The sequence below is a fragment of the Aulostomus chinensis genome, chromosome 7 (assembly GCF_037954235.1).
Source record: "Aulostomus chinensis isolate RoL2024-O1b breed Wild chromosome 7, RoL_Achi_v1.0, whole genome shotgun sequence".
NCBI lineage: Eukaryota > Metazoa > Chordata > Actinopteri > Syngnathiformes > Aulostomidae > Aulostomus > Aulostomus chinensis.
This window is the reverse complement of record NC_141326.1, coordinates 15,755,076-15,781,898: the sequence shown is the minus strand read 5'-3', so window position 1 is coordinate 15,781,898 and position 26,823 is coordinate 15,755,076. Positions and strand designations below refer to the sequence as shown.

General features: G+C 41.4%; 3 protein-coding genes across 3 annotated transcripts; 2 read left to right on the top strand and 1 right to left on the bottom strand.

The window, feature by feature from the left end:
* Nucleotides 1-1,733: 1,733 nt before the first annotated feature.
* LOC147258732 (kelch domain-containing protein 10-like) lies at nucleotides 1,734-7,955 on the top strand. Its single transcript, XM_086208726.1, has 10 exons — nucleotides 1,734-1,977; nucleotides 2,435-2,527; nucleotides 2,755-2,976; nucleotides 4,257-4,411; nucleotides 4,497-4,645; nucleotides 4,728-4,812; nucleotides 4,887-4,953; nucleotides 5,061-5,108; nucleotides 5,752-5,891; nucleotides 5,977-7,955. The coding sequence occupies exons 1-10, from the start codon at nucleotides 1,893-1,895 to the stop codon at nucleotides 6,184-6,186; spliced, it is 1,254 nt and encodes a 417-aa protein (XP_086064852.1). The 5' UTR covers nucleotides 1,734-1,892; the 3' UTR covers nucleotides 6,187-7,955.
* Nucleotides 7,952-17,363, bottom strand: cax2 (cation/H+ exchanger protein 2). The gene is made up of 20 exons (XM_086208725.1): nucleotides 17,230-17,363; nucleotides 15,021-15,185; nucleotides 14,830-14,936; nucleotides 14,586-14,700; nucleotides 14,258-14,374; nucleotides 14,121-14,182; nucleotides 12,493-12,645; nucleotides 12,204-12,395; nucleotides 12,019-12,118; nucleotides 11,797-11,938; nucleotides 11,444-11,627; nucleotides 11,091-11,190; nucleotides 10,272-10,405; nucleotides 10,131-10,162; nucleotides 9,597-9,709; nucleotides 9,371-9,516; nucleotides 9,200-9,294; nucleotides 9,045-9,123; nucleotides 8,817-8,925; nucleotides 7,952-8,469 (listed from the first exon to the last, which is right to left on the bottom strand). Exons 1-20 carry the CDS (start codon nucleotides 17,297-17,299, stop codon nucleotides 8,396-8,398), a joined length of 2,289 nt encoding a protein of 762 aa, XP_086064851.1. The 5' UTR covers nucleotides 17,300-17,363; the 3' UTR covers nucleotides 7,952-8,395.
* Nucleotides 17,364-19,854: 2,491 nt separating this feature from the next.
* Nucleotides 19,855-24,064, top strand: LOC147258730 (uncharacterized). The gene is made up of 8 exons (XM_086208715.1): nucleotides 19,855-22,200; nucleotides 22,290-22,474; nucleotides 22,567-22,664; nucleotides 22,742-22,902; nucleotides 22,987-23,179; nucleotides 23,466-23,613; nucleotides 23,696-23,768; nucleotides 23,849-24,064. Exons 1-8 carry the CDS (start codon nucleotides 19,899-19,901, stop codon nucleotides 23,947-23,949), a joined length of 3,261 nt encoding a protein of 1,086 aa, XP_086064841.1. The 5' UTR covers nucleotides 19,855-19,898; the 3' UTR covers nucleotides 23,950-24,064.
* The last annotated feature ends 2,759 nt before the right edge of the window (nucleotides 24,065-26,823 follow it).

Below are 26,823 nucleotides of genomic sequence, written 5' to 3'. Positions count from 1 at the left end.
CTTCCAACTATCACGAAGATATAATCAGAGCTGCGTAAAGAATGAGAACATGAATAGAGTCAGGTTTATGTAATGCTGCTTCACATCAGATAGAGACTGTAGGTAGAGTAAACCATAATTTACTAGACAATCATTGTTGCTTTGTTACAAGTTTGCAAAAGGAGAGGACGTAGAACACCAACAACAACAAAAATACTGTTTAAATGGCTGTTGGTATGCAAATGAAACATAATACTGTTATTTGTCAAATGTTTGTATGTTTTTCATGGGTATTTTTTGGTGTAAGGTCTTGATGAGAGCTCTTTAATTTGACTTCATCTACTCTAATCTCTCCATGCGTGAACACACCAACTACCAGTCCTGCTTATCACGTCAGACAAGGTTTGAATGCCAGGATGTTTGTGATTACTGGAATGGAGTAAACCTGATCAACCATTGCCTGTTTAATTCAATCAAGTCATCAGTGTTCAAGAATATGTTACAGTCTCTTAGATATATTTGCCCAGCTTCTTTTCCTACAGGCTGTCAATATTTAGAAATAGTCTAGAGGTGATATGATTTCAGTGACCCAATACAGGGCAAAATTCTTTCCTCTGTCATTGTTGTGTAACATTTTAGCTTCTGGGTTAAGTGAAGTTTCAAGGGACTCTTTTGAAGGGACACCATAGAGCCTCTCAAACACTTGCAGTTGAATGGTTGGTTCATCCATATCTTAGCATAAACAGGTTAGAAGTGCAACCGGTTAGTCACAAACAGATGTGTCACTTGAAAAACTGTAGGCTTTGGTGTTAAACATTAACTGCATGTGTATTCTAAAGTCTGTAGCACTATCTGAAGAGTGTGTTCGATGCAGTCTTCTCATAATCAACAAGACATGACCGTTTTTTTTTAAGAGAATTGATCCATTCATCCCTTTACTCTCTCATTCTGTCCAGATGAGTTTAAAGTCTACATGCCAGCAAAGCAGCCCCCTGGGATCTGGGGGGAAAGTGGTCTCTGAGTCTCTCAGAGTCACTCATCTGCTGAGTTGAAATACAAACCAGGCGATTAAATGCTTCTAAGGCTCCAAACATTTTTCAGATGTATGATACTGGTTTGTCCCGTTACAGTGGTTCAATAAAAACGTTGGGAAGAATTTTCATTGAAAGACATAGGTATTATTGATAGTATGTGTGTGTGTGTGTGTGTGTGTGTGTGTGTGTTCATTTGTGTGTGTATATAGATAGATAGATAGATAGATAGATAGATAGATAGATAGATAGATCGATAGATAGATATTTACATTCTAGCCTACATTTCAGTGTGTTGAGTAGTTAATGCACTTTCAATGCTCCTTGTCGTACAAAGCAAACAGCTAAATATCGAGGGTGTGAGAAATGTATGGAATGTGAAGAATACCAACATAGAAGCATATAGGATGGAATCAGAAATAGGTAATGACAAACGATAGACAAATAGACAAAACAAACAGATAATGTATAAAAGCTAAGTGGTACTAAATTATACTTATAAATATTATGGGCTAAGTCATCTCGTTATCACGAGATAATGGCATAAAAAATTATTGTAATTGATTTTCTCGGCTTCCGTAATGTTCTGGTCTTTTGAATCTGATTGCAATACAAAAGACATACAGAAGGAAGCATTTCTAAACTTACAAAAGTCCCATGTCTATGTGGTTCCAGAACGCAACACAGGAGATCCCGTTTCGTCCGATTGGTCAAGAACAGGTCACCTGCCGGTGACGCCACAGGCAGCAGCAGGTGTGGACGCTCCGTAATGTTTTTTCACTGTGGTGTTTTGATTGCTGGAGCTTGCAGTCTCATGCCGCGACGCTTGATTGAACCGAAGCTGCCCATCGTCCGACTGTGATTCGGCTCTGTGGTGTCAAGATGACGTCTGTCGGAAACGACAGGACCCTCTCCCAGCTCAATAAGTTTGAGAAACTGTCGTGGAGGCCCTCCATCCGCGACTCAGGTAGGTAAACAAAAAACTGCCCTGTCGGAGCCAGCGGGCCGAGCCAGCTAGGCAAACGGTGAGCGTCGAGGGAGGCGTCAGACTCAGGCGTTATGCTTTTGGCTACACACTGATTATGCATTTATATCAGTGTTGGAAAAAAATAGCTACTGTCACAACGTACAGGCCGAAGCTAACGTTGCTAAGGAAGCTAGCAGGGACTGAATGAACAGCTAGCAACGAGCCGCGATGCTAACTTATCTGCTGTCTTTAAAAAGATGCTAGCACAGGAGAGTTGGAGAGAAATTAGCATTAATCACTGTGGATTCTGATTCTTTACCTTTAAATGGCAACATTTAGTCTAGGAGATGTTGTCGCACTAGAATAATCACTAGTTAGTAATATTTTGCATGTCCAATTTATATGATAATATATGATGTTTGTGCATTTTTTGCTTTACATGGTGACTGACACTCAGGCTCCAAGAAGCGGGCGCGATGGCTTCAGGCTCGGCGCATCTTCTCCCCCTCCTCCCCCAACCTGAGGATTCCAAACAGATTTCTGAGAGAAGGTGAATTATCTTCCTTACATAATGTATTAAGATCAGTGGTTGAGTCCAGTGTCTTTTAACAGTCTTGCAGATGTTATGGCAGCATTGCTGTGTCACATTTCTGTTATGCAATATTTTTGACAAAATTCGGTAAGGGAAAGAAGCATGTTGAGGACGTTCCAGCTGTACTCAAAGGTCTCTACATCAGGGACTGAAAGCTTTTCACTCTTGAACCGTTCCTCCAACAGGACACTGTGTACCACCCGCCCGGAGCGGACATCGCTGTGTTGCGGACAGCGCCAACTTGTATGTGTTTGGTGGCTACAACCCAGACTTTGAGGAGGCAGGCGGGTCAGAGAATGAAGATTACCCTCTTTTCAGGGAGCTTTGGCGGTTTCATTTTGCCACAGCTACCTGGCAGCAGGTGCGGACGGAGGGTTACATGCCCACAGAGCTGGCCTCTATGTCAGGTAAGGAGTGATCGTATGAGCAGAGGTGCACACTCACACTTTGTTTTCCTAGCACCGACAGCATTGAATATTGAATGTGTTGAATGTTGAAAGGTCTTCATGATGTTGAATTATTGGTTGTGGTCAGTTGTGGTTGAATTATTTTAAGAAAGCTCTCTACGTCTGCCACTAGATGGCAGCACCTGCGGCCAATCAAACTTGAAGCACTTTGTCGTCCTTACTTTTTCCTTCGTTTTTTTCCCCTCCCATCTAAATTCTTGCTTGTGTTGAAGGTCGCTTTGGACAAAAGCGTCTGCCAAATGAAATTGTAGAACTGTTGTGCAGACGTACACCAGGACACACAGGTTGTGCACAGGTGATGCACCTTGTTGCCAGCAGTCTTGTGTTATTCCTCTGGTCTCCTGTGAAGCTCCAGCATGGAACAAGATTGCTAGCAGGTGGACGCGTGTGTAAATGATTAACTAGGGAGAAAATGCATGCTAGACTGGTGTAAGACCTCAAGGATACAGGCTACCTCTTCTCAGTGTTCACCTCTGAATGTAAACAGAAACTCCTTGTGGACTTAAATGCTCTCTGTGGGACACGGTGCAAACATTCAGTGGGATTACTGGTCTCCTCTTTTCTTCAGGCATGATGTTGTTATGATTGACACTTAGAAGATACAGCGGAAATAAAAATTGGATTTATTTTATCAGTCTGTAACAACTGATTTTTTTTAATATTGCTATCTGCGTTGAAACAAGTTTATATGATATTCATATTAAAAAGCACACATAAACATTATTTTTCTTTATTTCCTATTTTTGGGAAAAGCCCATAAATCACATTTAAAGCACTGTCTCCAAGCAGTGACAAAGGAATTAAGACAGTTTTGCTCATTGGACCAGTACAGACGTATTAATAAATGACCAATATCTGCTAGAGATGGCGTGAGGTAACTATGAGGTAGCATGAGACACGTCACTGATCCATACAAACAGATCAAATATATTGCTTCAGAATATATTTAAATTTAATGTCCATTTTTTTTGTGCTCTTCATGTGCTGTTTGCTTACTGTAATCTCATGATGGAACAGTAAACATAATGCTAGCAATATTCATGATGCCTATTCAGGAAAAAAGACCTTTTGTTATAGCAGACATGTAGGGGGAATCAGTTCTGAACTGAAAATATGCTAAATCTTCCGCTCTTAATGACGTGTCAATATTCTCTTAAATCCCTAGAGGCCACATTTACAGTGGCACTCTTGAAATGTATTTGATGTCTCTTTCTCCTCAGCTGTCTTTCATGGCAACAACCTCCTTGTGTTTGGGGGAACTGGGATTCCTTTTGGAGAGAACAATGGTAACGACGTCCATGTTTGCAATGTTCATTACAAACGATGGAACCTGCTCAGCTGCAGAGGGAAGAAGCCCAACAAGATCTACGGACAGGCAAGTGCTTGTCTATGAATGTCCGTTGTTCGTGTGTGTGTGTGTGTCATGGCTGCAAGCACCCATCAGTGTTGTCACTTTGCAGGCGATGGTCATTATAAACGGCTACCTCTATGTGTTTGGAGGGACAACAGGCTACCTTTACAGCACTGACCTGCACAGGCTGGACCTGGCCACCAGGGAGTGGACCCACCTCAAGCCCAACAACACACCCACAGATCTACCTGAAGAGAGGTCAGACTCACTTTAACAACCAAATAGTGTGACAGAAAGGAAATCACCAGATCAGACTGGAAATGAGTGTGTGATTGTACAGGTACAGACATGAGTTAGCTCATGATGGACAGAGAATATACATTTTTGGAGGCGGGACTTCCTGGACATCATATCCCCTGGACAAAGTGAGAACCAGTACATTGGCAAATTGTGACGTGGAAACAGTAGATCGTGTATTTAATACAGTTGTCTTTTCCAGATTCATGCGTATAACTTGGAGACAAATTCCTGGGAGGAAATAGTCACCAAACCTCATGAAAAAATTGGTTTGTGCTTTTTTTTTTTTTTTCCTCTCCTGTTTTGGGGGAAATCAAATGAACTCTGTTAAATCTGAAGACCACAGGTTGAAATAATTTTGTTGTGTTCATGACAGGATACCCTGCTGCCCGCCGCTGCCACAGCTGCGTGCAGGTCAAAGATGGTAAGAGCAATGAAATTCACCTCAATATGAAGGCACCTTTGGCCTGGTGAAATATGTGTACGCCTGTGTGGCGGCGGCAGTTTCGACCAGCGGTGTTATATTTGCCTGTTTTTCCATCAGTCCGCCTCATTCTTGTGAGCGTGATAGCTGGACACCTCCAGGCAGTTCATTCTAATGTGGTAGAAAACCTCGGTAGTTCGAGTGCTCTGGCGGTACTCTAATGTCTGATGAAACGATGAAGTCATAATATTTTATGTCCAGCAGGTGAGCTTCAGTGTGACATCATAAGATTCATCCAAAACACTTCCCAGGCCATCGGTTGATTCTTTCTCAATATCATTTTGAGGGATTATGATGATATTGTTTTAGCCAAGAAAGTCATTAGCAGTGATTGTGCTAAGCTAATGGTGTCTTGATCTCGGGCCCCTACTTCACCCTCAGAGGAGAAGGGGATCGATCTTCTTGGTTGGCTTTGGGGAGGATGGAGACAACACTCCCCCAAAACGTTGGTGTGTTCCTTGATGTCTGCACTGCCTATAGTTTATAATGCGTATGTGAACCGCAGCTGGACTGGTTGGTGCCGGTGCACAACACAAGACAGTAATGCTCTTTTCTAAACACTTCTTGCTCTCGCTCCCTCCAGAGGTGTTTATATGTGGGGGTTATAACGGAGAACTGATCCTGCCTGACTTGTGGAAAATTAACATCCAGACTTATCAGTGGACCAAGCTGCCTGCCTCCATGCCAGAACCGGCCTACTTTCACTGTGCTGCAGTCACACCGGTGAGTAGACCACACACTCAGTCCTCCATCGATCTAGATAGACACCGGTGTTATATTCTGCTCCTGGTCCTGGTCCTCTCTGCAGGCCGGCTGCATGTACGTCCATGGCGGTGTCGTCAACATGTCCGGGAATCGAAGGACTGGCTCTCTGTACAAAGTGTGGTTGGTGGTGCCCAGCCTGCTGGAAATGACCTGGGAGAAACTGCTGAAAATATTCCCTCATTTAACCCAGCTGTCCACCCTTCAGCTGCTCAATCTGGGACTGACACACACACTAATCCAGCGGCTGAAATAGCCGCAGAAACTTAAGATGGCGATACGTGATGGGATAGCACTGATTAAAAAGACATAGCCACAACTGTACAAAAGACGACAACGAAACTGATGTCAGACAGTTCTTAAACTTTTGAATGCCTTCTAGTTTTTAGTCTGTGTGCAAAGTGCAGTGTCATGAGTTTCACCGTGTCTTCTAAAAGCCAAACATCAATGTGACTTTCTCCTCCATGTCCTTCATGTGCTTTGCTCCTCGTGTCTGTCGTGCATTCTCCCGTTTTAGCACATGTCACTGTCACAGAAAAATGTGGACCTCGAGAGAAAGAAGAACATTACAAAGAGCCTTTCTTGAAAGTCCAGATGAATGTTGTCTCTGTAGTATCATGTTAGCATCCATTCAGACACTGGGAGAAGCTCTGTGGTCGTCTCTGACACACATTCTGTCAGCTGCTGCTTCTCCGACTGTGACCAGGGTTAGGTCAGACCACAGGTGAAAACTGTGACCACGTAACACCGTAGCTTCCTTTTTTTTATTGGGTAATAATGACATACATTCTTTGAGCAGAGGCTGGTAAAGGTTAAGCGTATCAAAACTGTGATATCTCTCAATTAGGTCAGAAGTTTAAGAGCTTATGTTTTGGCCTCAAGAACTGATTTTGCACACCAAAATGGAGCTGTGATTTTAGCCTCAAGGTTCAAATTGAAAAATTTTCCCTACACTGGTCACATTAGGTCTTGTGATCACATGGAAATCCGAAAGCGTTATTCTCTTTAAAACATAGATTACATGGCATCACTGTGAATTTTCTAGTGCCTCCTTTTCCAGGCTTCTTCCTGGTTTTGACTTGGATCCGAATCTGTAGTTCTGCATAAATACCTGAAACTTCTTATTTCTTAGTTTGGTGCCTTCTGAACTTTTATTTAAAAATTTTTTTTTGTCATTCTCGTGTTCATGTGTTTTTACCTGTTGCTCTCCACAAAGAGCTTTTTGAGAAACTGTTCAGCTCAGTATATCAGGAGGTACCATTTGCAGCTCAAGGTTTTTGTTTTTTTTCTCAAGACGTAACCCACTGAGACCTCTTCACTTATTTTAATCACTGTGCCGCTGAGTTTTCATTGCAGAATATGTAGTTGAAGTTTTTTCTTATTTCAGTTGCCACATCCTGTCTGAACTCTTTTTAGGCCACATTATTTTACTATTTTTATTTTGTGATGTTGCACTTATTAAAACTGTCAAGGTACTGAGTGAAAGGCGTACTCGACATGTGAAATACTGCGATCGGTGTCAGACCTGTGAGCTCACCTTTTTTAATATTCTTTGATTTGAAGGAAAACAGATCCTGAACGCTGCAGCACTGTCCCCCCACTGCAAACCTTGGCTTTTTTTATTTGAATAACGTTTCGAGCATCGCCGATCTCGGCTGCATCAACTTCACTCGCGCACTGTAAATGTTGTGATAAGTTTGCACCATTTTCACAGTTTCCTGAGTCTGACATGTTACGGCCTTATTTTTATCTTGAAGTGAAGCCGGGCTGCTTGACCACACTCAGATTAGGTGAATGTGCTGCCTTGCTTTAAAATTGAGATGTTTTATATTTGCATCATTTTCGATGTTTGGTGAAACTGATAAAACGATCTCTTGCATGTAAGCATGGTGTGCATGCCACTTTACATGAAGTAAAGGGAGAAACACAGGTTCTCCCGTCAGGCAGTTATGACTGTAATGTATATTAAATTTTTGTAATTCCTGTCTGTAAAAACAATAAACTCACAGGCAGATTGTTTTTCAAACATTTGTGTGGACAAGTTTTGTTTATTCTTGCTCAGCACAGCCAGCAATGCCACATTCTCACACTTAATAGGCTCTGACAGACGTACCATTGTAACATATCGGAGGTAAAAACACGTAGAAAATAATTCCTCTCTAAACAAACCACCGTTCAAGCAACCACTTGCATCATGTCAATCTCTACTGTAAAAATAGAGCTGTTTACAAAGACTAAAAGGTGAAAAGTAAAGCAAAATGCTTAGATGTTAGCTTAAATACTGTACATTATCAGGTGTATTTGTAGTCCATAAAAGGACCAACCTGAGATTACACATTTCAGTTTTGTCATTTGTATAATGTAAATGCATTAGAAATTTAAAAAAAAAAAAGTCAAGTCTTGCTAATTTTACGGCAATAGGAGTGGCGTTAGATTTGCACCTTCAATGCATTACGGTCAAAGAATCAGCAGCCTGCTGGAGATGGAGCGAAGTAATACAGAGCCATCAGGATGAGATAGACGACCACCAGAGCTGTGCCTGCATACAACAACAACAAAAGAGGATATTTATCCTATGAAGGTGGATAAAGAAAAAAAAAAGTTTACTTACAAGCAGGATATTAAAATAAAGTTGTAGTCTTTCATGGATTAAAAGAACAATGTAATTTGGTGTCGTTTTTTTAATGAAATGTTGTTAATGTGCCGACTACGGTGACACAATCCTTGAGGCAGCTTTGAAAAGACTACTGTTTACAGATTACTACTAAAATACCTAAAGAACCGAGTGGAGGTTGGTAGGGATTACCAATGACGCTTCTGGGAGATTATTTCATGATGAATTTCTATTTGCACAAAATCAAACTGTTCAAAATATAAACCACTTACCCTGAAAATAATCTGACTTGCCATCCATGAAGATGTAGTTGACCAGAATCACACTGAAGATACTGGTCCAAAGGTGCAGGTCACTGAATAGCAGCACAAACCCCACATCCTACATAAAGTAGAAATGGAGTAATATTGAAAAAAAAAAAAATATATATATATATATATATATAGTTGTTTGTTTGTTTTTTGAATGAATGAATTACAAAAAATGAGGCAGATTCTTACATAGAATGCATTAAATAAGACCAAAATTGGAATCTGCAGCATGCAGACCTGGACAGCAATACAACTTCCCACCTCCAAGCTGAAAAAAAGACACATAATTTAACTCTGCACACTTATCAAATCTTGCAAGGAACTTTTCAGGACGTTGCATTCACCTGAGACTGATGTTGTTTTGAAGAGCAAACTGGATCCCATTAACAATCTCTGGGATCTCAGGAACCATAGCAAGAACTGTTACCCCGATAAAATACTGGGGACAGACAGAGAAACGTCAGCACAGCGGGAGGACCAACACCCGACAGTGTGTGCTCAGATGCAGGTCTGACCTGGGAGATGTTGGGCTGGTTGAGTATGGGCTGGATGTGCTCGGTGGCGAGGTCCGCACAGGCCGACATGAGCACAGTGGCCATGATGAGGATGACAAGAGACCTCCACCGTGACCAGTGAACTACAGCCCCGTGGTGGCTCGTCACTGGACACAGAGACGACGGTATGTTAGTGTTGTGTTATATCCCAGCAGGAGTGACTGGTTCTTAGGAGGAAGACTCCTACCCTGTCCCTCTTCAACATGAATGTCATAAATATGGGAGTGTGTCTTCAGAGTGAATATCAGTCCAATGATGTAGGCAACGGGCAAGAGGGCACACACAGTGTATACAAGTGGCCTAGCGACAAGAACACACAAGGTTAATGGGGGGTGGCTGAACAGGTTTTTGCCCAATTGGGTTCATGTCTTTTACACTTTACAACACTAGTACACAGTCTTAGATACTGGTTTCTTTTTGTTTAGCATTGGTAATTCAGATACCTGACATTTGCCAGAGAAAAGTACTCAATCTCATTGAACAACATGTTGTATGAACTGCATGTTATAGTGATGCAGTGGAGGAGTGTTCAGGTCAATGCCTTCAACGCCCCTTACAAATACCTCTGTAGGATCATACAACCTCACTAAATGCCAAAAGAAGCCTTTGTTGTGGTTCTGTATTGTTTTTCTGTTGGGTGCCAACAACAATCTAAAAATGCATTGTAAATTTAAAAAAAATCAAAATGGAATTAAAACTGAAATTGTAAACAGTTTCTTACTCAACATGGTCGCGAAACAGTGTACCATTTTTCTGTTGGGCAAAAACAGAAGGATAATTACATACACACAGTAAACACATAAGTTATATATTATGATGAGTGTTGAAGGTTTGTTAGTTTCTCCTGGCTGAAGCTGCTGACCACATCGTAATGGCAGTTGTGGCAGATAAACGGCCCGCTGCTGTTGCTTGTGCTGTTTCCTCCAGTTGAGTTGGTGCAGGCGTCACACACCAGGTTCCCATAAGCCTTAGAGAACAACGTAGGGGCGAACACACCTGCCAATGAAGGTTTGAAATTAATTATGTATGCATCTTCTTAAACCACGATTTTTCATGGCAGACATCTTCTGGAACTGATTATTTGACCAGTATAGAGAACTGAAGCTGACGTTTTTAGACATATGATTTTATCATTTAGACAATAATCTGATGGTCCAGTATATGCAAAGAAAATTCTTTTTATTTCTGTTCATGTCAAGTGGAAGTTAGCATGGCAATAAAATATAATGCACAAATGCCACACAAAATGCAATAAGAGAAACTATGGGCGAATCATGCATAGAAGCCAAATGTCAGAGCTTTTTTTTGTTGTTGTTGTTGCTTATTTTAGGTTTCTATCTTCAACAGAGGCTGAGACATAAAAGGTTTGGTAGATGATCAAGTTTTTTCAGAAACACTCAAGTTTTAAGAAGTTATTTACAAAATTCCACAGGTTTTTCCAGGTGTATTCAGATTGAATTGAATTAAACTGCTGTGGTACCTGACGGCGACAGGCGGCCGTTGTACTGTAGATGTGGTGTGACAATGAGCAACAGCACAAGTTAAGAAAATCAAACGAACTGTTATTGAGCGAGTTTGTGGGTGACTTCCATGAGGAGCTTCAGCTTTAAAAACATTTCCAACACAGACAATCTCTCATTAAAAGACCAGCGTCAGACACAGCTGGGTTTCTTTCACTCACCTCCAACAGAGATGAAGAGCAGGGACGAGCTCACTCCAGTACAGCGACTGCTGAACCGCTGCTCGCTGTGTCTCAGCCCTCCAATTATCATGCAGATGCCCTGGAATAGATGCCTTCATTGACTTGGGATCTAAACCTTGAACTATGCGCGCTGTATTATTGTTTTTTAAATTTCTATTTTGGACTTTCACAAGTGTAATGGGACCATTACCAAGTGTGCAGATGTTAGATGAAAGCAGACTAGACATGCAGGATGCTGGCTGTAGGTTGTATGTTATAGAGATGAAACGCTTAAAACTTGCTAGCATACTTTTGAAAACTGTCAAATGTAATGTAAATCCCGGATGGCTCACAGGGATGAAGAGGATGCATCCAAGCAGCGTGCCAGTCAGCGCTGCCTTCACAACCTCCTGCAGACACAGGTTAGCTGCCTGGTGACCTCTGAGCAAGGCCGTGATGTAAAAGGTCAACTCTGTGATGGAGCCAAAAGTGGCGTTCACCACCGCGCCCACAGCAAAGTTACTCTGGGCTGAGATGCTGCAAGTGAAAGTGATCAAAATGAAGCATCCTGTACAGAACTACTGATAACTTCAGATATTTGATAGATGAATTAGCAGGTATACTTGAATAAGATCATTACACTCTGGTTCTTTTATTTCACCTAAAGTCATTTTATCAGCATTTTTAAAATCATGAGACAGCTTACCTGGCTATACCCATACCGATGTAATATGAAAGAGGTATGATGGAACAGATTGCTATGGTGAACTTGACTTCAGAGCTGGCAAACTGGTTTTCTTTGTCAATGTACCCAATGACCATGGCGATAATTACGAGAGGGAGGAGGTCTGAGGTGAGGGTCAAAGATGATAGCAGCTCCTCAGTGTGACTCTCGCTGACATGCACATCCAGTTACAGTAAAGGATACTGACAGCAAATACATTGATCCCATCAACAGCATACTTGTAGTAGTACCAGTTTGTAGCATGGTAGCAGCACAGCAGCGCTCTGGTCTCATAGCTTTGATACTGAGGTGAAATAAAGATAAAGGTGTGCGTGAGCATCAAACTTGGTTCAACGTTGGTGATTATTGGTGCTAGATCTCCGTCTCGCCTTCCTGTGTGAGCAGGTGGAGACAGACACGTCTTCAGGAGCCAAGAGAAGGATGACGCCCATGGTGCGTGCATTCATCTTAGCAACTGGGATGGTGAAGACCAGGATCCAGGAGAGGAAGCAGACCAGGAAGTGGGTGACCACCAGAGGTGGGTATCCTAGCAGCAGCCACACATAGGTGGAGAAACGACGCTACACAAGACAGACACTCAGACAACAATAACATCCTACACTTCATTTGCACGTAGAAGCTCTAGAGCATAAATATGGTACAGCTTAAGAGTGATACCCAGTAGGGAGTGTGTGCTGGTTGCTCCACCATCTCTGGGACTGTTGAGTCTGTAGGTGAAGGCAGCAGAACTGGCGAAGCATCTTCCAGCCCCTCTATGGGGCACTCACATTCTGGCATTCGCTCACAGCATCTCCTCAACGTGTTTCCAATCTGAAGAAACAAATGATAAAACTCTGAACTCATCATAGCATCAGCTATAACATTTAATCTTATATTGGCATAATTATAGTTATACTTTCCAATAATACACACAGAAAGTCATAAAAGTAAACAAATATAAAGGTTATTTTTAGAAAGGAGGTATTAGATATTTTAAACAAGGATGTGAAATCTTAAAAGATGCCAGGTTAGTTAAGTTTTTAGACCGTACTCCATTTGCAGTTCTTTAATTCAGATCGCTGAATCTAAAATAAACAGATGTTACCAATGGAAGTCCTTCCAGGTGTAGAGATAAAAATGCCATATGAAACTAGCCAGGGACACCACAACGCTGAAGAAAATTCAGCTGAACAACTAACTTAAATCAGCGAGGACAGCTAGAGATCAGCACATAGTTTCCCATTAAATGAGAGACTAGTGTGAGAACCGGAGGAACATCAACAAGCCCAAGAACATCTGGTTAATGTGGAAAACATCATCCAGCAAGTCCACATTTTTAGGTGAAATGACGTGTTGACTTAAGGCAGCAATTTTGAGCATATAAAGGATTAAGAGGACCTCAAATTGAGCCTTGAGGGACACTGTGAAATTTCACGACAAAGTAACCCCAATCATGCCTTCTAGTCCGTTGTTTACAAGAATCATTGTCACATTCTTACAACAGAGATACTGGCTCAGAAAAGTGTGTTGTATATCAAAACATTATCTACGAGAGAGTTACACAGACCAGTGCTTTGGTGTCACGAGATACCAAACACAAAATGTTTGAATTTGCATCAGAATCAAATCCACCATCAAAAGATATTGCAATAAAAAGTTGTCGCTAAAGGATTGAGTAGTGTTGCAAACATGCAGCATTCATCAGTTCTACTTCTGCTTTCACGACCACAAGCAAAACTACAACGTAACAGATCGTTCACTACAAACAGCATCAGTCATATGAAATGCTGTACAATCCCAGCCTCCTGAGTGAGCAGCTCCCCTGCAACTGTGGCACCTTATGTGTAGGTGTTGTGAATGTCACGTGGACGAGTGAAAGGATGGTTTTCTTCCGCTTTAACATTTTATTCAAAGTTTGACTTGGGGAAAAAAATGGAAGCACCATAGTGAACCCACAAAGACAGTACAGCGCAACAAGAGAGAAGTGATGCTGGATCTCACGAGACGACGAGATTTCCCCGGATTACTGTGTCAGAATTGCCGTTTTATTGTTAGAATGTTCAGAACATACAGAATGTGTCTTGTTGAAAACGGATCAAACATTTTGTTCAGTGATTCTATGGCAAATCAATTGATGATCGTTTGTGACCATTTCTCTTTCACCTGCTGCGATTGTCTTAAAGGGGAAGTGAAGAAACCCATCTGACACTGTTAGAGGTAATGACTCTTCAGTCCAGTCTGAACAAGAACATTTACTGTGCTTCCACCTTATCTGGGTTCTCTACATCAAGTAATCCTAGCAGTACCTGATGGATCGAGTTGCCAAACGGCCACAGGAAGTAGCAGGATAGCTTCCAGCAAAGCTTGGCTGAAGAGAAACAGAGAGAACAAATGAGTGATAAAATATCTGACTATTAATAAAAAACTATTTTCACTCACTTACCATACGGTACACCGGTGACAGTGATGAGCATTAGTATGCCGACCAGAAAGTACACCAAAGAGACCCACCAACCAAAAAGAAACACATAAGCTACATTTCCACAGGTGATGAGATGACCTGACACCAGGAAGACAAAAAAAGCCGTCAGAGAAGCGGGGCAGTGACAGCACATCCATCTCTAATTCATTGTCTCTACACACGGCCGCAGTCAGGGTTTACAACTTCAACCTGATTTCTATAGTTTGGTCATTGTAACACTGATGTATTGGAAAAATTGTGCATCACCTTACACAAACCCTCCAGACTACTACGTCCCAAGTATGTGTACCTGGAGCAGTATGAGGTTTAATGACGTTCAGTTCTGAGTAGAGCTCTTTCACAACCTCTGACCTGTCTTCAAATGGCCGCTCTGTCACATGGCTCTTCCATTTTCTAAAACCAAACTGACACACACACACACACACACACACACACACACACACACACACACACACACGTTACTAGTTTTACCAACTAGTGTCCTGAACTGAAATCCCTCTGGATTAGCAGATAAAACCCCTCAGACATCTTACCCTGTAGTTGTTCACCAGTTTGTTGGCCTCCACTTCGTTCTCTGCTCTGATCCTTCTCTTGCTTTTGATTTCCTCCCAGCTGTCATCACAAGCATGATGGCTTGGGCCTGAAACGACAAACATAAACATTAAAAGTTTGTTAAGATCAACATTGCTGTTTAAAAACATCTACAGTAGTCAGCAGTACTCACATGCGTGTGCTGGCATGTATTTTGCAGCACACAGGGCTGGACATGTGCAGGGGCATGTAGACGGAGTACAAGTGTCCACTGAATTAGGGTGTTGACCTCTAACAATCCCGTCATGGATGCATCCATGACCCTGAACTGGCTGGTGCTCCTGTTCCCATGGAGGTTCTGCAACAATAGTCAAGAATTCATGTATTTATTTATTTATTTAAATTTTCACATGTTGCCCAAACACTGGTCAGCGTAGATTATATCATATCAATCAATTTTATAGTTACATTTAATACCAGATCAATGAGATCAATTGTCCGTGTGTGTGATAATAGCAAGGACCTCACAAGTCCATTTGTCAGTGTTTTTAACAGTTCAAACTCATCCAGACAAAGCTGATTGAACTACCAAGAGAATTTATAAGAGTCCCTTCTGACATTTGTGTAAGATGATTATGTGTTTTATTGAACTTATTTCACCATGTAAATATTCTTTATTGAAGAAGAGAGACAGGTGGCAAAATCGAAACTTTTCTGCATTAAAAATCATTAAAGTTCAGGATTGGAGAAATACTGGCACTTCTACTGTATGTGTATTTTTTTTTCATCAATTTATAAGAATTCTAGGGCAAAGTAACTGCCCAGTGCTCAGGTCTCTTCTATGATGCTAAATGCTGTCAATATATGATTCATGTCCTTTTCCAAACGTTTTGGAAATAAAGACAATCGTAATATTTTAAATTCATAATGATTACATGTGATTTTCTGGGTGTATAAAATTAAAACGTCCATGTTAACGTGTATTTATACAGATAATATTGCCATCAGCATGGCAGACATTTGCAAAAACAAAAAAAAATCCAGCATACATACATATACATATAAATATATTTTGGGGGGGGGCAATCGGAAAAATGTTGTCTTTGTTATTATAGCCTTCGACTGCCAGACAACAGCTGAATTTGTTCTGCAGGAGAACAAGAAGCATGACTGACATTAAATCAAAGGCTAAAAGCTGCCTAAGGTTATTATTTCATCCGTTCATTCATTTCAAGAGTTTGTTGCAGCCTTAAAATGACTGTTGTGAGATAATCTCTCACATTACTCGCGACTTCTCTTTTTAAAAAAAAAACGAACAACTGTGCAGTCTTGTTCTGTTTCCTCTTTCTTTTCTCTTCTCTTCCTGAACTGTATAACATCAACTATTTTATATCTGAATGTCTTTGAATCTGCAAGTTTTATTTACTGTTTTGAGAATCTTGATAAACATAAAATATTACACTTTATTGCTTGACAGTTCATCCATTTCTTCTTTTGTCGCTAACTCCATAGAGATACAGAAACATTCAGTTCAGCAGGAAGACAACCTCACTCCTTCTCTAATCTGCTTGTGTTGTCAGTTTGTTCAATCAGAGATGCTTCTGTCAACAGGCGAGGCCTATTGGATGCTGCATGTGACAATTTGGTCGATCAATTTGGCCACCAGGTCAAAAGTTATCACCGAATTTCTATTATTATTTGTTTCTATCTTTTGCTACTTCATTTTCACCATTTATTTTGCAGAAATGTCAAACTATGCTATTGTGAGTACACACTTGCCTCAGCATGACTTCATTTGAAGGACTCAGCATGTTTGTGATCTTAAGTGAACTAATTTTATTCGATGTAACACTTTTCTACATTTATGACACTTCGGACACTCAAAGCACTTTATTCACACACACGCACACACACACACACACACACACACATGTTCAAGAAGCCAACTTGCTGTCTTGCACAAGGAAGGTTTGAGCATTAAAGTTTAGGTTAAGCGTCACATTAGACTCTTGCAACTTGTGATAACTCGCCGAGACTTAGTGGGGGCACAAATGTGGGAAGTCACACAACATGATGCAATGACACCAACAACAAAAACAATAAACAACAATGCTTTTCTTATTCATTCCTTATTCAAAGATATAGTCCTGGTATGGACAGTTTACAGCAAATAGAATTTAACAATTGATGTTAAATTGAGTTGAGTGACATACATGCACACACTCACACTCACGCACGCACGCACACACACACACACAGAGTAATCGATACAACGTGACTACAACAACCCTCTTATAGCTGTGCTGCCCCTAGTAACTTGTTCGGTGTGTACAGTGTTGTAATTTTTAAGGTAAATTGTGGCGTTATTGTTGTTGTTGTTGTTCTTTCACCATCATCGTCACCTTGAGAGTAGTGGACCGGCCTCCGCCTCCAGCTGGTGGTGTCTGTGCTGTGAGAGGACGAGAGAGACATCTCTTCCGCCTGCTCCTCGGTCAGCTGCTCCGGGTCTAAGCTGCCGTCCGTCGCTTGTCGACTGCGAGGGAGACGCACTGATTCACCGGAGCTGATTGGAATTGTGGGAAATGTAGGCCAACGTGGTTGAGCTGCTTGAAGGGCAAGTCCACTCTTTACGCAGATTTTAATCAAATCTCTGGATTGAAAATGAATTATTTATCAAAATGGACAATTGAAATATATCGTTTTTTAAATAATGTATTATATATGAGCAGACAGTTTTTCTTTGTTGTATGTAGAACAAAGAAAATAATATCTGTATCCCTTTTCTATCCCTTTGTCTTGTTATCAGATCTTTTGATTTTCCAATTAGTTTGTATTTGGTTCAGATGTTTTCGGTTCTCTTTTTCAGTTTCTTGTGTTTCAGTAAATGATTTGATAAGAACAAATAATGCCCCATCACTACTGTATCATCCTCATTTTTTGAGTAGTGAAAATTTAGTAACATTAGTTTTATTAATTAATTTTAATTTATGTTAATTAATTAATTTTAGCAACTTGTTTTATGTTTTAGACTGAATGTACTTGAATGTACCCCCTATATTACATGCAGCTCATGGTGGCCGGGGCACAGGGCCACCACTAGAGGGGGCTCACTATTAGTGTTGGGCGCATCAATTCTGTGGTACTGATATATCGCTATTCACACGCTACGCTCTTGAGGATATATACGCCAATAATGTATCATTATTAATTAATAAATACCAAAAAACGCATGTGTCATTTCCGAATCTTATGTTGTAACTTACGTCAAGATTTTGTACCACACACCCCCCCCCCAGCAGAATAAAATTGAACTAGTCCATCCATACCATGTGACCACAGTTATTTGCTGTACAACCTGCTAGCTACGATTCAGTCTGAGGCTGCGTGCGGCCAAGAGAGAGCATGGCTGAGGGCGGAAGGAGTGTGGTGTGGGCGTCCTGTTCACCGGTGACAGAACTATGGCAAAGTGTAGTTTGTGTAGTAAAAATGTGCAACACGGCAGCAACAAGAACAGCCTTTTCAAACGTTTGAAAACTGCACATTCCGAGGCTTCTCTGGGAGCAGGAAAAAGGCGAGAACAGGAAGCAGAAAACGGTGCATCACCTGCACCCTTAACACCAGCAGACAGACGAGTCTGAGGTTTACTAGAGGGAAAGTGTGTCCGGCTCTGTTACTGTTCCCAGAGTCAGACATATTATCAGATTATCAATGTTTTGCAGTTTTGCTCTGTCATTTTGCTAAATCTTGGAATTAAAATTCTTGTTCAACTTTCACATAATTTAGTCTCTTGTGCACATCATAAAAGCAATGTCTCATTCTTTTGAGCATTCAGATGAGTGATTCAGCATATCTTTCTGCTGCCGCCTGCATTATTAACTGCATGTCATGTTGATGAACAGGTATTCCACTGGTTCTATGTTAACAGTCTTACTCCCAAAAAACATGTCAGCTTTGGCTTGTTACATAAGTCCTTCACCTTCAAAATGGGTCATGCACAATTTAGACAATTCAGACATTTATGTAAATATGTCCTGAATAGATTAATTACGATTTATAAATAAGTTCTCTAAAAGCTCAGAGGTGCATCTTGTGAACTGCAAGCATATAAAGATAAAATAAAACACAATGTTAAAATATCTGGCAATAGAAGAATAACAAGGTGATGAATAACAGCCTGGAAGAAGAAAGCAAGTAATTCTGGTTTCTTCCTTTGTGCTATGCAGTTCTATGAAATTCTTTTCTTTACTGTGCAAGAACATGATCTGACACCAAATTACAAAATAAATGGCAAAGTGTGAAGACAGTTCAATCTCTAGCAATAAATCCCCCTTATAAAAATATGAAATTAATGCTTCATACATTGAGGATCCTGATGACATTTAAATAACTGACATTGAAAATTTGACCATTATTACAGAAAACACTTGGGGTTGCTGTATAGGCAACACGGCTAAAGATTTTGTGTGTCCTTTTTATCAACAACGGCACAAGCGCTTGTCATTTTGAGGCACTGACATGTCTGTTGATTACAGTGTCCAAGGATTTTTTTTTTAAGTGTAACTGTTCAGTAAATACAAAGTAAACTAGATGCTTTCTTATTTTAAGTTTATAAAAAGTAATCTGATTGCATATTAAAAGGATTTTTTCCGTAAGGGTGACTGTGGAGATACAAAAAAAGCACATATAATTTTAAGGTTAAAGTAGTCCTTCTCTGTGTCATCAAAACCTCTGGCTGTTTAATTAAACATTTGATAACAAATAAAGCTTCAGGTCACAAAGACCTTTGAAAAAGTCTTTGCGACCCAAGCATTGGATTTCAGGAGGTATAAACAAGTGTTTCATCTCCTTGTTATGCTCATACAACTGGCCTTGTGAAGTTGCGAAAGTTGCGGCTTGTCAAATAATCCACCTGTATAATGTGGGGGGGGGGGGGGAGGGAAGAGGAATTGATTGGTGATTTTTAGCAGAAGAGGTGGGGTTTCTTTAAACGTCAAATCTAGTTGTCAATAAATATGGCAGCAGACAGAAGAGGTACACTTGGGGACTTTCCAGGTCAAACTGGGGTGAAACCATGGCAAGGCTCTGGAGTGCTACAGCTTTAGTAGGGTTAACATTGCTGGGGTGCTTACTAGGGACAGGGGTAGAAGCCCAACAGCCATTTTTGGTTAAGCCTAACCCTGAATACGGAAGAGACCCCACATCTCAAGGAGGACCACAGGTCTCTCCACCACGGCCAAACATTCAGTATCCTGGAGTAGCACCAGTATATGGTCGGGATCCACGGCCTCCAAACGTCTCTCCACCAGTGACAACTCTGCCTGGCACCAAAAAACAAACCCCAACCATTCAAGTTGGAAGAGATCAATATCCTGGAGGAACACCAGATTACGGCCGGGATCCACGACCTCCAAACGTCTCTCCACCAGTGACAACTCTGCCTGGCACCAAAAAACAAACCCCAACCATTCAAGTTGGAAGAGATCAATATCCTGGAGTGGCACCAGTATATGGTCAGCCTCCAAACGTCTCTCCACCAGTGACAACTCTGCCTGGCACCAAAAAACAAACCCCAACCATTCAAGTTGGAAGAGATCAATATCCTGGAGTGGCATCAGTATATGGTCAGCCTCCAAACGTCTCTCCACCAGTGACAACTGTGCCTGGCACCAAAAAACAAACCCCAACCATTCAAGTTGGAAGAGATCAATATCCTGGAGTAGCACCAGTATACCGTCAGCCTCCAAACGTCTCTCCACCAGTGACAACTGGGCCTGGCACCAAAAAACAAACCCCAACCATTCAAATTGGAAGAGATCAATATCCTGGAGTGGCACCAGTATATGGTCAGCCTCCAAACGTCTCTCCACCAGTGACAACTGGGCCTGGCACCAAAAAACAAACCCCAACCATTCAAGTTGGAAGAGATCAATATCCTGGAGGAGCAACAGTATACGGTCAGCCTCCAAACGTCTCTCCACCAGTGACAACTGGGCCTGGCACCAAAAAACAAACCCCAACCATTCAAGTTGGAAGAGATCAATATCCTGGAGTGGCATCAGTATATGGTCAGCCTCCAAACGTCTCTCCACCAGTGACAACTCTGCCTGGCACCAAAAAACAAACCCCAACCATTCAAATTGGAAGAGATCAATATCCTGGAGTGGCACCAGTATATGGTCAGCCTCCAAACGTCTCTCCACCAGTGACAACTCTGCCTGGCACCAAAAAACAAACCCCAACCATTCAAGTTGGAAGAGATCAATATCCTGGAGTGGCACCAGTGTACGGTCAGCCTCCAAACGTCTCTCCACCAGTGACAACTGGGCCTGGCACTAAAAAACAAACCCCAACCATTCAAGTTGGAAGAGATCAATATCCTGGAGTGGCACCAGTGTACGGTCAGCCTCCAAACGTCTCTCCACCAGTGACAACTGGGCCTGGCACTAAAAAACAAACCCCAACCATTCAAGTTGGAAGAGATCAATATCCTGGAGTGGCACCAGTATATGGTCAGCCTCCAAATGTCTCTCCACCAGTGACAACTGGGCCTGGCACTAAAAAACAAACCCCAACCATTCAAGTTGGAAGAGATCAATATCCTGGAGGAGCAACAGTATATGGTCAGCCTCCAAACGTCTCTCCACCAGTGACAACTGGGCCTGGCACTAAAAAACAAACCCCAACCATTCAAGTTGGAAGAGATCAATATCCTGGAGGAGCAACAGTATACGGTCAGCCTCCAAACGTCTCTCCACCAGTGACAACTCTGCCTGGCACCAAAAAACAAACCCCAACCATTCAAGTTGGAAGAGATCAATATCCTGGAGGAACACCAGATTACGGCCGGGATCCACGACCTCCAAACGTCTCTCCACCAGTGACAACTCTGCCTGGCACCAAAAAACAAACCCCAACCATTCAAGTTGGAAGAGATCAATATCCTGGAGGAGCAACAGTATATGGTCAGCCTCCAAACGTCTCTCCACCTGTGACAACTCTGCTGAAAGGCTCACAGCAGAAAGTGGTAAAACCAATTCAGCATCCCAGCAAGAAATATCCGGGAGTTGGTCCTAGTTATGGGAGGGATCCGATCATAACGAAAAAATCAGTGATACAAGCTAAGAATAAATATCCTATGCTTCGTCCCCGTGGATATGCACAACAGAAATCTTCCCAAGATCCTCAGATCCTTCAGCCAGGGGTAAAGATTCCTTCCATCCAACAGCCCACTGGGATCAAGCATCCTTCTTTCCAGAGCTGTGATGTACCAGTTGCTCATAGGGTACCATGTGGAGGACGTGGCATTACTGCTGCTGAATGTGATGCCATTAGCTGCTGTTTTGATGGTCAACAGTGCTTCTTTGGAAAAGCTGGTGGGTATTTGTTAGATTTGTTGAGTAAATGACATTTTCTATCATCAGTGGATCACTCACATTGTTAATGTCTGTTTTTGTACGTTTAGTGACCGTCCAGTGTACTAAGGATGCCCAGTTCATCGTGGTGGTGGCAAGAGATGCCACCCTTCCCCACCTTGACCTTGAGACAATTTCCTTAATGGGGACAGGTGATCGTTGTTCACATGTTGACTCTAATGCTGGTTTTGCTATCTACCAGTTTCCTGTTACCGCTTGTGGCACTGTTGTTATGGTAAGACTTTTTTTCTTTATTGTTTCAAAAGAATAAATCACAACTTTAGCAGGTCATAACTTCAGACATTGATTTTTTTTTCCTCTTTATAGGAGGAACCTGGGGTCATCATCTATGAGAACAGGATGGCCTCCTCATTTGAAGTGGATTCTGGGCTTTATGGAGTCGTTACCAGGGACTCCTACTATGAGTATGATATGATTTTTAAAAAAATTGTGTGAAAAAGATTTCCAACAAAGCAATGTAATGCCAGTTTCCTCTTTTCAGATTGCTCTTCCAGTGCAGATACACTGGCACTTCAGTTGAAACTTTGGTTGTAGAAGTTTTACCAATAGACAATCCTCCTCCAGGAGCTGCTGCTTTGGGACCCATCAGAGTTCATCTGAGGTTGGCAAACGGACAGTGCGCTTCAAAGGGCTGTAATGAGTGTAAGTGTGTTGAAGCGTGGCAGCTTTGCAGTGTTTGCAGACGATTTCAGAAATGAATAATAACCACCGCCTCTGCTCCCACAGTGGATGTGGTCTATACCTCCTTCTATACGGACGCAGACTATCCTGTGACCAAGGTTTTGAGGGACCCTGTTTACGTAGAGGTTCAGCTCTTGGAGAAGGCAGATCCAAACCTTGTCCTGGTTCTTGATCGCTGTTGGGCAACGATGGCTGAGCACCCTCACAGTTTGCCTCAGTGGGACATTCTGGTCAATGGGTAACTAGAACCTTCACTGTCCTGTTTATGACAACATGGAAACATTTTTGGCAAAGGTAACACTGACAGGTCTGATCACTATGATTTCTGTTTATGAAAATCAACAGCCACATGAATACTAACTATTTGAGGCAGCTGCGAATATCTGCGTTGAAGAGTCAAAGGACTTATTTCAATCAAAGTATTTTATGATTGAATTTTTTGATTCTATAATAGAGGCTAACCATTGCCAGCCACTACATAAATGCCACTGTTACTGCACTGACCTATTTTGTTCTCGGTCCAGGTGTCCATACAGAGATGACCGCTACTTGTCCCAACTGGTTCCAATTGATCAATCTTCTGGTCTGAACTTCCCAAGTCATTACAAGCGTTTCTTGTTCAAAATGTTTACCTTCGTTGAGGATTCTTCACTCACACCTCTGCATGAACATGTAATGAACAGATCCACTCTCAGGAAACTGCCAAAACAAAATATTGCATATATGCTCTTATAACTGTGTTTTCCTTGTTCAGGTCTACATTCACTGTAGTACCGCTGTGTGTAGCTCAGCAGTACAGAACTGTGAGCATTCCTGCTTCAGAAAGCGTAAGGGATTCATTCATAACTTGCAGAGTTTATCAGCAGCGTACACGTGAATCTGACCGTGTTTGTATGCGTGTTTGCAGAGCGAGATGTGGAAGCTGTGATGGAGATGGCAGATGAACCAAAGGTCGTGGCTACCGTCGGTCCTGTGATGATGAGCAAACCTGAAGATCCAGTTGACTAGACTCATGTTTAAGAACAGTTTGAGCACACAAAAAAGGCACCCTTTGTTTAATAATTTGTGTCATGGCTTTAAACCTGGAGCAGTTGAAACTGTATTAAAGCATTGGTAACATAAAGATGGTTCACTTGTTAGTTTTATTGTATGACCGTGATATGCCTGCCATTTTAATGCTTTAAAAATTAGGGGGGGGGGGGGGGGGGCACAAGTGCACTGCAGAAAGAATGGAATTGGTAGCCAAGCAACTGTAGTCAAATTTGCATTGAAGAAAATTGGCTATGGTGTGCTTAAAAGGTCATCTTTAAAAAACAAACACATACAACACAATACAATACACATGATAAGTTAAATTTAATGCTTACACGTTGCAGGGTTTTTTCTTTGCACTGTCAATGGTAACGTTAAAAAGGATTTCAATACAATAAAAGGTTTCTTGTCCGTCTTCAGTTCCATGAAGAATACACAGAAAATACCAGAAATGATTCTAAATAAAATCAAATGATATACATTACCATAATACATAGTTATTTATATTTTGAATATTGACAAAGTTCATTTAAACACCCCTTTGACACAGTCTCAACAACAACAAACTTAACAAGCTTCACAATTACATTGTGTAGATTGGACCTATGCAGAAAGGTAATTGATAATTCAAGATAAATCCAAGTTTAAATAAATGTCAATAACCAGTTTTCAAAACTCACACCAGATCCACAAAAACACTAGAAATGTCAAACACCAGACAAAACTGACGGATTGAAGCACCCGTTTGTGACATTTGCACTTTTTTTGTGGATACTAATACAAAAAATTTGAATAATAATAATAATAAATGTCCAAATGTTATCTATTTATATGAGTGTACTGAACTCAGTTGTCTTGACGTGGTGTAAGAATGAAATGTTTTAAAATCATAACCACATTTAAGCCTGAAGAGAATGAGAACCTCAGATTTATCTCCAGTCATTTTATTTTTTGACCAGTTTTCTAGAAATCATGGTGGAGATACACAAATGAGTGTCCTCCAACATCCAAAAGTATTTTAAAACAGAAAACTGAACATGGGGTGAAGAAAAAGGAGGAAACAGCTCACGTGGCTATGTCAAAATGTAATACATTTGCCTAGCAGAGAGTGTAAAGTCGTTCTTCTTGAATGCTTGTCTGCACAAAAGAACAATTTGCAGCTCTTTTTCTTAACACCAAATCCTGAGGTCAGGAGAGGGGTCTAGCTGGGGTCGTGGCACACTCTAAAATAACTTCCTGGATCTGGTTAGTCCTTGCTTTAATCTGGTGGACTGTATTAAAGAGCTTGATGACCTTTCTGAGTCCGAAATTATGAAGCTGAGCCCTTTAAACCTGTATTTTCTCCAATGGCCAAAATAGAGCATCTTCAGTGGTTGTAAAGAAAAGAGAGGGAAAAAAAAGAACCATAATTTGTGAAGGTCTATGAGGACGTTCTCTTTTCTCACTCGATTTATTACCCAAGTACATTACTTACATGTGGTTTACACCCAGCTCTTTATCAATTTATGCTTAAAAACAAAGAAACATTGGAAACACAAAATTCAAATTCATTTTTACATTTCAGGAGGTGGAAAGTCTCTTTAAATGTGAATAAATGCCATGGAAACAGATAGAGGAAATAAATGATGATGAACTTCAGTCACAAGATGGGCGGGCCTCGTCATCGTTATCAGGGTCGTTATTAGAACTCTTCCAAGAGCTCATCGCTGCAATGCAGTTCAGAACTTTCCACTTCCATTGTCTGTCAACAAGCTTTATATCTATCCATACTAAAGATGTATAAAGTAAAAGAATATCTTCAGCATGAGGGTAGTCGACAAAAATAATGTTCTCACTCAGTTTTATTTTCACTCACCGTGAGTCCCTGCAATCCCTTGCCTGCTTCATCTGAAGCTCTCTCCTTGTGTATTAAGGAATATAAAAGTACAATCATACACACTATAATAAAATGACAAAATTCAGTGGGAAAAAACAAACACATTTGTTAAAATTGTCATTAAATAGACACAATACAGTCAAAAGGCTTATTCCCATTGTGTTCCACAACGTTAAAAACTGTGACAGCGCAAGTCCAGCAGGCCAGGCGACATCAACGACTGGAAAACAGCAGCTATGCCGGCTCTGTTGAGGAGAGCCTGTGAATCCTATCTCCTCTGCAAATTCTGCCTCCCTGTTCATTCAGAATATATTCTTGAACTGTTCTGGCTTCCTAAGGGAGCCAACCCACCTGCTGGAACTGCTCTTTGCCCACATGCTCCGTCATGGCTTTTGATAATGATGAAGATCTATCACATATATATATTTGAAAATTTGCCCTAGAACCGATTTGGAAGTGACGGAGCGGTAAATGGTCAAATACAATTCCAGGGTTTCAAGCACAGGGTTTTAAATTATTCAGAAGAAATGTGTTGCCAGTAGGCACGATGGTGCAGTGGTCAGCACTGTCGCCTCACAGCAAGAAGGTTCCAGGTTCGAGCCCCGACTCCATCACAGGATCTTTCTGTGTGGAGTCTGCATGTTCTCCCTGTTCCTGTGTGGGTTCTCTCTGGTACTCCAGCTTCCTCCCACAGTCCAAAGACATCAAGAGGGGACGAGGCTGATTGATACTCTAAATTGACCGTAGGTGTGACTGTGAGTGTGAATGGTTGTCTGTCTCTATGTGTTGGTCCTGGATGGACTGGTGACCTGTCCAGGGTGAACCCCGCCTGTAGCCGCTGGGATAGGCTCCAGCCCCCCCCCCCCCGACCCTTAACAGGAATAAGATGATGGATGGATGTTGCCAGTATTGTTACCAAAATAATAATAATAATAATATTCCAAATTGACCTCCTCAGATTTCTTCATATGCAC

Coding starts and splice junctions, on each gene's coding strand:
- LOC147258730 (XM_086208715.1), top strand. CDS start 19,899: ATGGCAAGGCTCTGGAGTGCTACAGCTTTAGTAGGGTTAACATTGCTG. Junction 22,201..22,289: donor GTGCTTCTTTGGAAAAGCTG/GTGGGTATTTGT, acceptor TTGTACGTTTAG/TGACCGTCCAGTGTACTAAG. Junction 22,903..22,986: donor TTCAAAGGGCTGTAATGAGT/GTAAGTGTGTTG, acceptor CTGCTCCCACAG/TGGATGTGGTCTATACCTCC.
- cax2 (XM_086208725.1), bottom strand. CDS start 17,299: ATGTCTCTCTCGTCCTCTCACAGCACAGACACCACCAGCTGGAGGCGG. Junction 9,517..9,596: donor TCATGTTGAAGAGGGACAGG/GTAGGAGTCTTC, acceptor CTCTGTGTCCAG/TGACGAGCCACCACGGGGCT. Junction 9,295..9,370: donor ACCAGCCCAACATCTCCCAG/GTCAGACCTGCA, acceptor GTCTGTCCCCAG/TATTTTATCGGGGTAACAGT.
- LOC147258732 (XM_086208726.1), top strand. CDS start 1,893: ATGACGTCTGTCGGAAACGACAGGACCCTCTCCCAGCTCAATAAGTTT. Junction 4,412..4,496: donor CCAACAAGATCTACGGACAG/GCAAGTGCTTGT, acceptor GTCACTTTGCAG/GCGATGGTCATTATAAACGG. Junction 4,646..4,727: donor ACAGATCTACCTGAAGAGAG/GTCAGACTCACT, acceptor GTGATTGTACAG/GTACAGACATGAGTTAGCTC.